At 39.1% G+C, this 16,364-nt stretch overlaps 1 protein-coding gene across 1 annotated transcript; it reads left to right on the forward strand.

Moving 5' to 3' along the window:
* The first annotated feature begins 1,361 nt into the window (after nucleotides 1-1,361).
* Nucleotides 1,362-11,269, forward strand: WNT16 (Wnt family member 16). The gene is made up of 4 exons (XM_053464168.1): nucleotides 1,362-1,683; nucleotides 7,006-7,292; nucleotides 9,121-9,419; nucleotides 10,795-11,269. Exons 1-4 carry the CDS (start codon nucleotides 1,592-1,594, stop codon nucleotides 11,257-11,259), a joined length of 1,143 nt encoding a protein of 380 aa, XP_053320143.1. The 5' UTR covers nucleotides 1,362-1,591; the 3' UTR covers nucleotides 11,260-11,269.
* The last annotated feature ends 5,095 nt before the right edge of the window (nucleotides 11,270-16,364 follow it).

The following is a 16,364-nucleotide window of genomic DNA, read 5'->3' on the forward strand; positions in this document are numbered from 1 at the left end:
GATTAAAAGTTTGTCTCTTAACACATGGAAACTCCCAGGGAGGCTGAGGAGAGAACTTTACCCACTTACTGCTTATTAATCATAGGCTATGGCACTATAGATGATGTGGGCAGCAACTCTCAATATGCCCAGGCAGCCAAAGCGTTACTATTCCTGTTATTTCCTAACACACAATGGACCACATAATTTACTCTAGATCTTAACGGGTGCAGTATGTAACCTACCCATAGTTAAGTGCTATTTATTCCTCCCCACAAAGATCAATAGCATTATAACAGCACATTGCCTTCTCCCATGGAATCTGCAGCATTAACCCCTAGCAATGTAAGTCCAGTACGAATGGCTGAACTTAAGGCCTGCAATATACTGCAGTGACTAACTCAGTAAAAGATCCCCAGGAACAAACAGCTGGCAGTGAACAGGTTAATAATATCAGGCTGGAGAAAGTAGTATCCATGACATAAAGTGAGTATAAGCCGAGTCGGAGTTTCTAGAGACAAAACAGGAATTGTTTACTATGTGGGATTGGAATCACAAGTCACTGGGCCAATGCATGGCGTTTTGCTGTTGTAAGTAACTAAATTGTGGTTATTAATGCGATTTCTACACGATAGATCGCAAGAAACCCAGCTTACACATTTCGCATCGCGCTTTGTGCTATATGTTTTAAATGAGAATCTGGCATATTGCACAGCGATTGTTCCACGTAAAATATACAATCTTCCCAATTAATTGTTCCCTATAAAATGAATGTGTTAATGTAAAGTGTGTGTCCCTATAGCAGTGAATGTGTTAATGTATAGTGTGTGTCCCCATGGCAGTGAATGTGTTAATGTATAGTGTCCCTCCCCCATGGCAGTGAAGGTGTTAATGTATAGTTCGCCCCCCACCATGGCAGTGAAGGTATTAATGTGTAGGGTGTCCCCCCATGGCAGTGAAGGTGTTAATGTATGTTGTGTGTCCCCATGGCAGTGAAGGTATTAATGTGTAGTGTGTCCCCTCTATGGCAGTGAATGTGTTAATGTATAATGTGTCCATTATGGCAGTGAAGATGTTAATGTGTAGTGCCCCCCATGGCAGTGAAGATGTTAATGTGTAGTGTGTGATTGTCTGAAGCATTGTCTGCAGTGAGTTAACCCCATCAAGCAGCAGCACATAACTTCAGGACCTCATGCTGGAACTGTCACCCAGTAGACCTTTGCACCCTCCACCCCCAGCTGGGGTTCTGGCCAATAGCAGCTCTCCCGATTAGATACATTGTTATTCATTAGACTCCAGACCAATCACAACAGGAATTCCATTGTAAAAGAAAAGTCTTAACGGGGAGATTGGAGAAAAGAAATCTAATCAGAGGGAGAGATCTCACCTAAGGCGAAAAGACCAGTCTTCCTTGTGCCCAATAATTGGCAACCGAACCCCATCACAGACATGCCAGCTCTGCCAATCCCAAAGACATATTAAACATTTAGTCCAGAGATGGTTGCTGGAAGAAGAGCTCAGTTCCCACATCCCTTTGTCTTCTGAAGTACCTGTTACACTCCGAGACCATCAAGTCCACATCCACAGAGCTTTCAGGATCAATGTTCTGGAGATGGAGAAGGGGGCTCCTTTTGGATTATATCACCTGTATGTCCTTTCCACTATCCTGATGGGGATTTTCCCTTGTTCCCAGGGCAACTGGATGTAGGTATCTCTTTCCTTTTGCATATATCATTATGAAATTGGTTTGATACATGGTATTTTATATACTCTTGTAGAATGTGCTGCCTTACATTATATTATTGTAATAATTTTGTAATTCTTTGTTGCAGATAAACATATATATATATATATATATATATATATATATATATATATATGTGTGTGTGTGTGTGTGTGTGTGTGTGTGTGTGTGTGCGTGTGTGTGTGTGTATTTATATATAAACCGATTATATTATATTATATGCCAGCATCACATTTTACAGTTCCCAAACTAAATATCCTTCTTCTCATTGCACATCTGGAGTCTACAAACAAAAAATGACAGATCTCACCCATGTTTACTTGAAGTCCAGAAATATGCTAAACATATTTAACTTTCATTGTAATTCAGGACTCCTTTGTCAAAATATTCCAGCTTGACCTCCCTTTGTTTCAGTTTTGGCACAAACCGTTAGAGACACGTTTATTATATATTATTGTGTTAAATCTGTTTGTTTATGGGGGAAAATACATCAAAGTATCATTTTCTTCTTGTCAACTTTTACTCTAGATCATTGCAAAATACTTACCAAAATCAGTAGAACTGTTGCATATCCCCTGAGAAGTCTTCACTGGAAATATAAAAATGTTACCACATATAAGGCAAAAAAAAAAAATCTTTCTTTTAACATTTTATCTAAATGCTCTTTATTAGAAGTGTTTTCGCTGCCCGTCTTACGCAGCTCTGAAATAATCCTTTATTGCCCTAAATCATTTATTTATTGGTTTATAGTATCAGGCTGAAAGTTAATTTCCAAGGCAGGATTATATATATTTTTTTTCTTTATTTTTTTTTTTTAAATTGCGTTCATTATTTTTACATTTTAATATTAAATGATAATATAAATTAAATTATCTTATTATTATTTTACATATTAACATTATAAAATATTAAAATTAGAATTTAAGATAGATACTTAGTTTATATCCAGTTTTATTGATGCAGTCTCTTCCACATTTGTTGAATCATTTCAAGTATTGTAATATTGTCAGAAAAATGCCAGTTAATATTTCTAACTATATTTAACGTGAATTTACCTTTTTCTGCATTTGTATGATTTCGCATGGGGTCATTCTCGCTAGTCTTTAGTAAACTGACCACATGTTATCACCATAGTCTGAAGAATTCAGGGATTTGTTTGCTAATTGGAGCCACTGGTAATGAATGGAACTAATATACTGTAAATGACACAAGACTGCTTTGAGAGCCACACTGGCTTGGTTAACCATTTAAATGACAGGTGTTTATCATCTCTCTGTTCCTCTAATGGCTATTATTTGTGAAGTTAAAAGTGTGAGTTCCTTTCAAAACTTGGTGTATTATTTGAGAAAGAAAGGGTCAGCCAATACGCAATGACCCCAAACTGCCTGGAATTAGCACTTAGTTTGTGATAGGATGCTTGTAAATGTATATAGTGTTCTATGTGTGCTATGGATCTGCCCCTGTGCCATGCAAAGTCTATATATGAGATATTGCTAACTTACATATTTGGATAAAACACTATGGTGTTTATATACAAAACAGAATTTTAGTGATATTGTCCAAAACCATTCAGTGATGTGTTTGTATACTCAGACCTTTCTGTTGCAGTTAGGTATTAGGCTAATTTCTAAACTATTCATTAGTCATTATAGTAATAGAAATAGTCTACTGATCTAGTTTGATGAGCTTGCGAGTAGCCTTCACCTTACTATACTGGCCAACCCTCCATAGGTGGCACTCCCATAATAAGAGGGTAAGCATCAGCTTTGGGCTTTCATTGACCTATATGAATCCAATTAAGAGACCTAAGCAAGTGTAGCATAGTTTCTCAATCTGTACACACATATCCCTCAGGGTACATCTTTAAAGTTCAGAAAGTAACCCAGAATCTCCGAAATAAAACAATTGTTTTTAGGGGGGTGGGGTAATATGTAGGTTCTGGGTTTTTTTTGGCTGTCCGAATATGTTATTAGTTATACTCATAATGAAGGTTGTGAAATAATGTCATATTAATAAAAGCAAATATGTAAGTGAAAACCCGTAGTCTTTCCACGCCTAAAAGTATGACAAGTGATATAGAAGCCCCCACAATGTACTAAAAGCCCTAAGGAGAGCTGAGGCACCTAACACATTATTTGTTTATTCATTTTATGTATGTACTGGCTATGGCACCTCAGTCTATAACTTATGATCTGCCCAGGTTTCCCCTGTTCCACAGAGTACCCCATCAGTTGAGCTTCCAACCTGTATACATGAGCTGCATCAATTGAGATCTCAGATCAGTGGAACATACACACAATTTGCTGTAACCTGCAAGATGCTTTTGTAAGAGAATATCACATTTTAATTTGGATTCCAAGGCTGCAGCTTTCCTAAGTATGGTATCCCTCAGTAAAATTATTAGCCATCTAGAAACAATATAGGGCTTCACCTTTATTATTGAGTATTTTATTCCCATCTCAGATTATTTTTTCATTTAATCCAATTTCCTCCCTCTTCATTAAGAAGCAGTACCAACATTTTATGACACAGTTTAAAATTTATTTTTTTCTCCCCAACCCCACATATGAGAATATGAAAGAACAGGGCTAAAACCCTATTCTAGATATATTAGTGTTTATTCTGGTACTAAATCATCCACCAGTGATTACTTAACTGCTGCTGGAGGAAGCTCTATAGTCAGAAGAGCTGTTCATTTGGTAGAATACATTTGTTCAAATTTGGCAGATGAGTTGAGATGATGCTGCTCTTTCAAAGCTAATTTAAAGTAGTCATTAAACACTCAACTAAGTGTCTCATTATAAAGATTTTATAAAGGAAATTATGGTAAAAGGAACTGCAGAACGTGTAGTTACCCTGATTATTTGAACACACCGGTAACACATTTATTTCAATTGTTTGTTAGAAGTACAGCCTCATGATTAGAATAAATGTAGTCTTTTTACTGGGAGAGAACTCATCATCCAAGGTAGTTCCCCAGCACAATGTCTGTAGTATGATCAGCAAACTGAGATACAGCAACACCTATGTCTCTGTATGTGAGAATAATTCATCATCACTAAAAGACCCGAACCTTCTGGATACATGAAGGTTCCACATCATATCACAGGGTTTAATACTTTGACCTGGTAAGGACCTTTGTGTTCCTAATCAGATGCATATTTGCTAGGCACCAAAAGCTATTTGTCAATTATTGATAATGTCACTCCAAATAATGCAATAATATAATCCATGTGACCTCTGAACAATAGTACATTTATAATATATAGTACAGGATTGGTGGCCAAAACTTTACTTCAGATTGACTCCATACATTTCTCCTGTTTTCCCTATTCCATCCTTGATCACCCAAATCCTATTTTGGAGTCTTTTCTCCTTCACTTGCTTTTTAATCTTTTCTCCAGGTAATTTATAATTTCAAGCACTTCAGTCACTTTAAACTCCTTATAATATATTAAAATAAATTAAATATAATTAAATATAATTAGGAGCTGGAGAACCACAGCATGAATGTAACTTCTAACCAGGGCCCTCCACACCTTCTCTATGGTTATATTTGTTGCTCTGTGTAGCTTCTTGTACAGCACTGCAGAATCTTTTTTTGCTATATAGTTAATAATAATAATAATAATAATTTATTAATATTATTACTATTATTATTTAAGGTATTTGGACCTATGCAGATGGTTCGACATCTCAAGCCTGATAACTTTGTGAAGGATGTTGCAAACCATACAGGATTATTTCTAAAGGAAAGAAACATTCTAAAGTTCATAAACACACTGTACATGCCTTGTACTAGGAAAATAGATTTTCTTTTATTTAAAAATATCCCTCAGCTGTTTTCTTTTAGCTAGGGCTATTATAAAATATCAGTTCCCTTTTTGACGAAGTTACTAGAGAATAAAGCAAGACATGGAAGGACTAATTTTTGGGCATTGCGCCATCAAAAACAAAATAAAACAAAAAAAAAAAACAACACAAAATTTGCTTATAGCTTATATTAAAAAACTACTGATATGACATTGCAGAATACACCGTTACATACAAGAAATTACAATCATTTTAAATTTGCATTGTGCAGGGCCGCCATAGGCCTTACATTGAGAAGCCCCTTATCTACAAACTCATCAAAACAATTCTCCAAAGTCTCATATTCCCATCACTTTTATTCCTAGTTGTCAGTATTTGGAATTTTTGGAGTATATATCAGTGATGTATATTTCAGAACATTGTCAAAAAATAGTAATAATACCTTGTATTTAACATACTAAAATAAATAAACTAAATATAATTGTTTAAACATTCAATTTATTTTGATTTATTGGTGCAATCTCAATCTGCTCTCTTAGTCTACCCCGTCCAGTTTCCTTTAATTTCAGTGTGTACTCAAAATAAATAATGCAAAAAAATCATTGTATATGGGGCAAAAAACTTAAAAACTTAAATAAAACATGGTTTTACAATTACTTCATTGGAGGGATGATATGTCACTGGAACATAGGGAGGAACCTTGGTGTTTCCAGAGGGGGTTTTCTATGAAATGTGACAGAATTTTAAGATTTCCAGATACATGTAGGTAAAAAGCTTTGGTTTATAGTTTATTTAATTATAAAGTAGACCTCTTAACAATCAGCGTAACATATATCAATAGACCAATTGTATGCCAACCAAGTGGTGAATTATCCATCATAAATGGGGCCCCGGTGCGCATATGGATAATCCATAAACCACCACCAGCATGCATCCCAGTAGTTGGACTGCCCAGACTGTAGCCGGCAGACGGGGGCTCAGTTGGTTCATTATATATGCTAGACCATATTAGACCGTATCAGAAGGGCAGCAGCATGTGGGTGTAGCACCCTGTGATATTTATCACCTTACCTTCTGATCTGTTTTCATTTTGTGTTTCTGCAGGTCTGCATACCTGTGTATGCTGTAGAGATCAGTGTAAGGTTTTGTTTTCCAACAAAAAGTGATAATAATAACATCCTCCTAGCAGAGATAGTAGAGGCTAATAAAGTGAGGAAATTTAAATATGCACGGAATCTAAAAGGAGACCAAGGACTGATTAAGGTCTGAGTCTTTACATTTGGAAAAACTGGCAGACTAGATGGGCCGTCATTTTTTTTTCTTCTTTTTTTTTTTAAGTTGTGCGTATTTTTTTGTGCAATGGTTCAAGCAATTATTTTTGAAACGAAATAGTTATACGAGGTGCAGTCTGATGTCTAATGTAATAGCTAATATTTTTTTTTTTTTAAAAAATTCTTCATTTATTTCAGGTGGTTAGGTGTTACATCTTTTGGGGTGCCTGAGAAATTAGGTTGTACAAATCTCCCGCTAAGTGTTCGCCAGAAGGACTTGTGTAAGAAGAAGCCACACTTGTTGTCCAGTATCCGTGAGGGAGCCAGACTGGGAATTCAGGAGTGCAGAAACCAGTTCAAACACGAAAGGTGGAACTGTTCAACTTCCGCCAGCATTTACACGTCCAGCCCATCGTTCTCCCTGTCATCCATATCTTCATCACTAGCTTCAGCTCATTCAATCTTTGGCTACGAACTCAGCAGTGGTAAGTAATTAGTAACATTGCATAAACCCAAATGCCAGGAAAGGGATAGGATGTTTATTTTCCAAAGCAAAGACATTCAATTATTCACAATGAATTATTTCACGTTTAACAAATGTTATGCTTCTGCTGCCAGTCGGAACAATGCTTGCTATTTTATCTAAATATACATATTTAAGTACCAGTTAACGACAACCTAAAACATCTTGTAATTGCAGTCCAATAAATAAAATAAATAGATATATTTAACCGTTAAACAGTTCAAAATGTTAATTTGTCGTGGTTTTTTGCCAAGAAGTGTTTTCAGGGCTTTTGCATGCAGTGAAAATCTAGGTGTTATTCCAATAAAAATACAGCGTGGCTGGAGGAAACCACAGTGTGATCTAATTGCTACATAAAAACAAACTCTGAAAAGTCCGCAGGGAAATGGAGATGACTTTTTAATGTAATGTTCCATATGCATTATGCAGTACATTCTGCGCTGCGTGAAACTGAGTTTCAGATTTCTAGCCTTTAAACAAGTACTTTCCATGCAGAAAAAACAGAGAATTCGTAGATTAATGTGTTATGTTAAAATATCTTTGGATCCAAATGGATCATTCTTTCGCTTTATACTTTGTCAGATGTAGATGAATGAAGTGCAGTTGGTTTGTTAACTATTAAAAACTGTTATTATCAGCAAACAACATATAACATATACAGTAATTAAACAGAAGGAAGAAGGCAAGAACCAAGATGAAGGTGTATGAAGAGTCTGTGATTGGAAATGAGCAATGCTTTGGATCACTTAATTTACCCAATAACTAGCTGTAGGGTTTAGCATTGTTCTCCTGTAGAACGCCAAAAGATCTTTTCAGAAGATACTTCTTTGATACACATACCCACTCATGTTTGACACCCTAGCCGTAGTGACCAAATGTTTTATACTGTTACAACATGGTCTGTTGCCTCATATTACATAACCAGGGCTGCATCAGGTGACCACAGATTTTTGGTGACCATTCAAAGCATCCTCTTCCTACTAAGCCTGGGCGGCTTGGTTAATACAATATCCCAGAATGAATATATACAGACTTATTATGTGAACATAAACATCAATTCTGTGAAATCTAGCATTTTGGATATTGCTTTATTTAAGAGGAAGGTTGGCATGGGACAGTTTTGTAAATGTACACTTGACTGGATTACTTTTGGCTTTGCAGAGGACTGAATAGCATGCATTGGCACATTATCTGGCAAATGTAATATGCCCTTTAGGCTTAAAGCTGTCAGCCCTCATCTCCATTCTTTGAGGATAGCCAGAGGTTGGATCCCTTTCCTGTTGCTGAGGAAATCCATTTTGTTCCTAAACATAAAAAAAAGAGAAAGCACCCCCAATAAAACAACAAACACTGCTAAAAATAAAATATTATTATAAGTGGCCCAACAGAGCTGCTGGCTGTTAAGAGAAATATTTTCATTAGGGGAATTAGGAGACTATGAGCCAAAAGCAAGAATTAGAAAACCATTAGGCCTAGATAGATGTTATTAATTATTGTTTTCATTTTAGTCACTGCTAGTGCTCATCTAGGGTTCAAAATAGTTAAGGACCACGGCTTGTTGGAGAAATTCTTATGAAAGGAGATGGCACTTTCCATTAAAAATAGTCACATGGCAGAATATTGATTTTATTTTGTCATTGAAAGATAATACAATTATAAGTATCTTTTTTAACACTCATTGCTGTCTGTGGTGATTTTCCGCTTCATTAAATCATTGCATGAAATAAATTGGAATATTGCTAAAGCTTTGAAAGGCTTCTGAAATATAATACCTTATCTTATTATTTCAGGCACTAAGGAAACAGCTTTTATTTCTGCTGTGACGGCAGCGGGTCTTGTGCATTCAGTTACAAGATCATGCAGCGCTGGGAACATGACTGAATGTTCTTGTGACACAAGTCTGAAGAACGGAGGCTCACCCAGTGAAGGATGGCACTGGGGAGGCTGCTCTGATGATCTCCAGTATGGCATGTGGTTCAGCAGGAAGTTTCTTGATGCCCCATATAAAAACTCAACTGGACAAGACTCTGGACAAGACTCTGATGTGCTAAGAGTGATGCATTTACACAACAATGAAGCCGGGAGACAGGTATTTACTTTTATCATTTGCATACACATCCATGACAGTATTCTATGCAGAAGATTCTTAATTTGCCTACTCATGTTGTGTTTCACAAACAAACCAACCGCAAAGTCTTTTATGGATAATCACCATACCTGGGAACTCTCCGGGTTTGACCCGGAGATTGCCGGGTAAGCGCTGCTCCTCCGGTTCTCCGGGTCAAGACCCGAATCCTCCGGGTCACGGGGTCTTGACACGCCCCACTCCCTGCCCATTTTTTCCATTAAATGGGGGTGTTTCCAGCTGACGTCAGTGTGCAGTCCTGGCCGCGTCCCGCAAGGGAAGGCTCCGGGTAGCTGGAGCCGAGAAGTTCCCAGGTATGATAATCACTTCTCCATATTAGCATTACCGAACCTTTAAAACCCTGAATTTAAGCTTATCTCAGATCAAATTAGAAAAATCCAATTTTCAACATACTAAACAATCTTCTAGGTATGTAAAAGTGACTGCAATACTCTTCTGCTTTAGCATTTTGTACAAAATTAAAGTACAGGAAATAACAATTGAGAGGCTTTCCTGTATATATACTTGAAAAGGAACAATTGTTGTATCCTCTTGCTAGTATTGTAGGTAAATGACAAGGCTGAGCGTCTTTAGCTACTTACAAGATACAGCTTGCAAAAGGCTGATCTACAGTGTCATTTCTAGACATGTGCAAATGGGCCAAGAATGATTTGGACAAATTTCTTGGTTCATTTTTGGCTCATTCATTTTGTTCAGAAATCAGGGGACATTATTTATTGTTGCCCAGTGCCCACATTCACTCTCGTTCTAGTTCGCTATCTCTCATGCTGTATTAATGCTTCCCTACCTTCTCTGCTGATCACTTCTTCTTCATCTTCTTTCTTCTATATTCAGCCCCATCTCCATGGACATAACTTGGCTCGGATTTCCTCCAAAATGGCAGCGCATCCGGTGACGTCCTCTCCTCCAATTGGGTAGAGGACATCACTGGAAGCACTTCCATTTTGACGGAAGTTTGCACCAGACATGCGGCCCTGAAAACCATGCATATTTCAGTGTTCCTCTGTGGATTTTTAATCATTTGAATTTATAATTATATTATTTCTGGTTATTAAACACTATTTGGTTTGCTCTATCATGTTAGAGGGGTTAATATTCAAACCCATCTGTTGGAATAACAACTATATTTATAGTTATATCTGATATTTGTGTGATGTATATAGGTTAGGATAGATAATATGCCCCATCAATAGTGCACAATCATGGACAACTGTATTGGTCATACTTCTTTCAGGAAGTAGTAACCTATTGTGTATTTAAACCCTCCCCTTTGTTTGCATCATTCCTGATTAGCATTTTTTTATGTCTCTTTCATTAGGCTGTGGCCAAACTTATGACTGTGGACTGTCGTTGCCATGGAGTATCTGGGTCATGTGCAGTGAAAACATGCTGGAAATCAATGTCTTCATTTGAAAAGATTGGGAATTATCTGAAAGACAAATATGAAAACAGCATAGAGATATCAGACAGAATCAAAAGAAAGGTACGAAGAAAAGAAAAGAATCATCGCAAGATTCCAATACAAAAAGGCGATCTCATCTACACTAACAGATCCCCAAATTACTGTGTGGAGGATCGCAAACTGGGGATATCCGGGACACGGGGACGGGAGTGCAACCGTACCTCTGAAGGCCCAGATGGCTGTAATTTACTCTGCTGTGGCCGGGGGTATAATACGCACGTAGTCCGACATGTAGAAAGATGCGAGTGTAAATTTGTGTGGTGTTGTTATGTGCGTTGCAGACGATGTGAGAGCATGACCGATGTCCATACCTGTAAGTAAGGCTTTCCCTGGAGAAGGAACATGGACAAAAATATTTTGTTTTTTACAGGGTAATATTTCTTGGAATACTGGTGGGGTGAAAAACAACAAAACCCTGGGTATCTAATTCCAACATCATCTAAATCTTATTCTACGATATAACCCTTAATCCAGGGCTAGTTCATCATCAGTGAGCTGCCTACCACATAGCGATGTCTATCCTGCAATAATAGAACAGAATGGTTATTTATTCTAATGCAGGCATGTCCAAACTTTTTTCGAAGAGTGCCAGATTTGATGAAGTGAACATGTGCGAGGGCCGACCATTTTGCCTGACATTTTCTGAACCATTAAAATTAAATGCAAATTAACTATTTTATGCAGTTTATTGAAAACGGCATACCACATCTATCCCTTTCTCACTATCTCCCCTCCCTACCCCCCTTCTTACAATCTCCCCTCTCCCTCCCTACCCCCCTTCTCACAATCTCCCCTCTCCCTCCCTACCCCCCCTTCTCACAATTTCCCCTCTCCCTCCCTACTCCCCCTTCTCACAATCTCCCCTCTCCCTCCCTACCCCCCTTCTCACAATCTCCCCTCTCCCTCCCTACCCCCCTTCTCACAATCTCCCCTCTCCCTCCCTACCCCCTTCTCACAATCTCCCTTCTCCCTCCCTACCCCCCTTCTCACAATCTCCCCTCTCCCTCCCTACCCCCTTCTCACAATCTCCCCTCTCCCTCCCTACCCCCTTCTCACAATCTCCCCTCTCCCTCCCTACCCCCCTTCTCACAATCTCCCCTCTCCCTCCCTACCCCCCCTTCTCACAATCTCCCCTCTCCCTCCCTACCCCTCTTCTCACAATCTCCCCTCACCCTCCCTACCCCCCTTCTCACAATCTCCCCTCTTCCTCCCTACCCCTCTTCTCACAATCTCCCCTCTTCCTCCCTACCCCTCCTTCTCACAATCTCCCCTCTTCCTCCCTACTCCTCCTTCTCACAATCTCCCCTCTCCCTCCCTACCCTTCTCACGATCTACCCTCTCCCTCCCTACCCCCTTCTAACGATCTACCCTCCCCCCCTTCTCACGATCTACCCACTCCCTCCCTACTCCCCTTTGTAGGTCACTTACCGTCAACTCCTGTGTTGGAAGCGTGAGGCGTTTCTCTCAGGTGCCGGCGCTCAGCGTGAAGCGCCGGCACCCGAGACAAACGCCTTACGCTTCCAACACTGCACTCTGGGCAGCGTAGAGGCAGGCGGCGGCGGCAGCGGCGAGCAGAGGAGTCCTGGATTTCTGTCAGTCAGGGGGGCCCAAGAGGTGCCGAGCGGTCGTTTTCAGCAACCGCTCGGCACCCCTTGGGCCCCCTGACTGGCAGAACTCCAGGGCCCGGTCGCAGTCGCGACCCCGGTAGTTCCGCCACTGCCTACAACTTCTTCATCAGATGCCCTTGTGGCTGTGTGTGCCGGCGCAGGGAGAAGGAAAGCCCAAATCTAGCGACGTCCGAGATCGCGAGATTTGGGCTTTCCTTCTCCCTGCGCCGGCACACACAGCCACAAGGGCATCTGATGAAGAAATTGTGTGGGAAGGGTTAGATTTCAACCCTCGTCTACAGTCATCATTCCTGTTTAAAGTTACTGTAGACGAGGGTTGAAATCTAACCCTCCCCTACACAATTTCTTTATCATATGCCCTTGTGGCTGTGTGTGCCGGCGCAGGGAGAAGGAAAGCCCAAATCTCGCGCTTTCCTTCTCCCTGTGCCGGCTGATGACGCCAAGTCCCGTGGCTCACTTGGGGGGCCGTATCAGTCTGGAACGCGGGCCGCAATTGGCCCGCGGGCCGGACTTTGGACATGCCTGTTCTAATGCATATTCAACGTCAAGGCTTATCAGCTGTAGATTCTCAAGTACCCTAGAAGTGCATGTTTTCAAGGTCTCAATAAGTATAAGCAGATCTATGATCGCTAGTCTTTCAGACCTAGGCTTATTAAAGAAAGTGACTCTTTTTGCTGATAAAATGTATGTTTTATGTCACCTGCACTGGAGGGGAACCAGAGCTGAGATGTTATTCTATGTTCTTGATAACCAGCTTTGAAAACTGTACCTCTAGGTGCTAAGGAATAACAACTATGCAAACCAGAATGTAGCCATTTAATGCTGTAGATGTGTTCATACCTGCTGTTGCTGATATGCCTAACTTTGATTTTATTAGAAATAGGTAGAGCCTCGGTCCCCCCAACCTACCAGGAGGTTTAGAACTTAACTAAATGCACTTAGTTAAGTTTAGTCATGTTTAGTAATGTATGTACTAAACTTTATTTAGTACATACCGTAATTTACAAGGCACTTACATAATGCTTTTATAGCGTTCACTTTCTTGTGAACAGTACCCTACAAAAAAGTTAAACAGGCAATTGCAATTAACAAGGGGGTAGCTGAATGCTTTGTTATTTAGTAAACCGCCTAATACACAGGAGCCTTGCAAGGTTTTAACTGACTAGGTAAAAATCGTTAAACAAATACACACTCGGTCTGCTCCATCTAGTGGCAAACTATCCTTGATCACAGGTACAAAATAAATCAAAAAAGCTAAAAAATGGAGCATCACAAGATAACATTTCAGTAACATTTGTTAAAATATGTTAACTGGAAAAACTATTAAAAAACGTATATATATTTTCATGTATAAAATACTTTTATACAGGCTTTAAAAGTCTATAAGTATACTGAATTTCATGTTTAAAAAGAACAAAAAGAAAAACTATTTTTTAGTATGAAAATGTGTACATTTTGTAAATTTAATAAATTAATTATGCAGTTGTATGCACTGGGTTGCAACCAAAATTCTTGTGTATAACACACATTCTGTATTTTAAAAATGAATTGTTTCCTATATATATATATGTAGATGATTTTAACCTACAATAAATTTGTTGTCCAAGGGCTTCAACTTGTAAATACAGTTACATTTTCTATATTGTTTGTAGCTGAAAATGTTAACGAAAAAACATGTTTATATGTATTTGGAATATTAAAAACAAAGTTTTGAATAATTAGAGTGCGCATTGATGTGTTCCTCTTTTCTAAAGATTTTCGTTGGAGTTAGGAGTTCTGGTAATTGGGCCTAGATTGACTTGGCAACAAAACGGCTGCCATTTGTTACTGAGTTAAGAGTTGTAATTTTCTCATACAGAAAGAAAATATATTAAAACATGTTAGTCTGCTTTTATTCATAATACATGAAAGAATACTGCAATGTGGTTTATATATATGATAAACAATAAATATCTAAATTTATATATGTTTGTATATACTGATAAAACTATATTGGGATTTCAAGCAAAGGCAAGACTTGATATCTGCTAATAGAATAGCTACCTAGAAAAGGACGCTTGGTTGTCAAAGGCAGATATGTCCAAGGCCATTAAGCTTCTCCCTATTTTACCCTCACTGTGGCAATGGCACGGTATCAGGTGGGAGGGACTGTACTTCTTTGCCACTAAGCTTACTTTTGGGTCAGAAAGCAGCCCCTGGCTTTTATTTCCAGGCTGCTAGCCTTGCTACCATTAGCCCCTGATTCTGACGCCGTCATCCGTTTAGACATAGCAGCCCAAGCAGACCTGGCCATGTGGGATAATTTCTTATGGCTTTGGTTCCACAGGCATCTGAGGGTTCTCCGGTAATCATTGGCTGGCGGGCTCTTGAGCTTCTGAGATCCTTTGGTCGCCTGCATTCACGCAAACATCAGCCCTGTTTGAAATATATCCCCAAGCTCAGGTTTGGGGTCACTTATGGACAGTGGTTTTTCTCAGACAACCAGGCCACAGCACTCATTCTTCATAAAGGTCGTTTAGGTCCCTGATTATTGTCTTTCATGTGGAAACTGATTTGGTTATCACTTAATCATCAGTTCCATCTGTTTTTATCACACATACTAGGGGTGGATAATGTGCCAGCAGATGCCCTATGCCAAGCTAACTTCCCTATGTTCTTTTCAGAGACCAGAAGCAGACCCTATAGCCATGTCTGTACCTCATTTCTCCCATCTCACCATGAATTGAAAGTTCGTATGGACAACGCCATTTCCCTAATTAACAGCTCTCTGTGTCACAATACTTGGAAGACTTATACTACAGCATGGAATACCTTCTTGATGTTCCGAGAGCTATGCCCTGCCTGGATACTCATAACACGGGGTATATACTAACTTTCGTCTGGTATTGCCATACTTGGTTACCCTGGCATTTAGTACCATTTAACTCTATTTGACAGGTATTCCGCTTTTGAAGTCTCTGGCCAAGCCTGACATTACTTGTTTGCTTCCCACCCAATAAAAGCAGCATTAACGGGGTTACAGAAGTTACAACGGACATCATTCGACTACCAATTTCTAGCATTCAGGTTCAGAGTATCTCTCCAATGCTCAGTAGTTCTCAAGGAAGCCATTTTTTTTTTTTTTTGCTACCTGGGTAGGTGGAACTCAGCGTGTTATACTAGATACATTCCGGATCCACAGAAGGAAACGGCTATTGCGTTTTCTAAACTTGTCGAGTGATTACTCCTGTTTTGTAGTCTCGAATTTAAGTTTATTGTAATGTTTTCACCTTTTTGGCCTCTTTTTGGCATACCGACCATCATGATCTCGGAGGGCCCTGCTCAAACGAGCTTACAATCTATATACATTATAAACAAGAGGACAATCTTACACGTGGCTTTTTAATGGCTCCATTTTGTCTGAAGTCTAATAATCCCTAGAGCCCCAATACCATAGTCCCCATATAACAAGGCCCTCCATGTTAAGAAGTTGGACAACACTACCTCAGTACATGGGCAGATAACATGTAGCTCTTTGGGAACATGATTGTCGCTGGGTTTCAGCCATTAAAATGTTTGCACTGCTTATTTGTCTTTCATAGAAGACATGTAGAATCCACTATTTTATCTTCGTCCTCAGAATCTGCCTCTATCAGGTGCTACATTGCCTCAACTCCCTACTTGTTCAATATAGTCCTACTGGAGAAGAACATACTATGCAGATAACATTTATATTAAAAACAAAAATAAAGATGACTTACAGTGTCTGCAGTATAACTAATACAAGATAATCAATCATGAGATATGCATTTGCTTACC

Source organism: Spea bombifrons, chromosome 4 (genome assembly GCF_027358695.1).
Source record: "Spea bombifrons isolate aSpeBom1 chromosome 4, aSpeBom1.2.pri, whole genome shotgun sequence".
NCBI lineage: Eukaryota > Metazoa > Chordata > Amphibia > Anura > Pelobatidae > Spea > Spea bombifrons.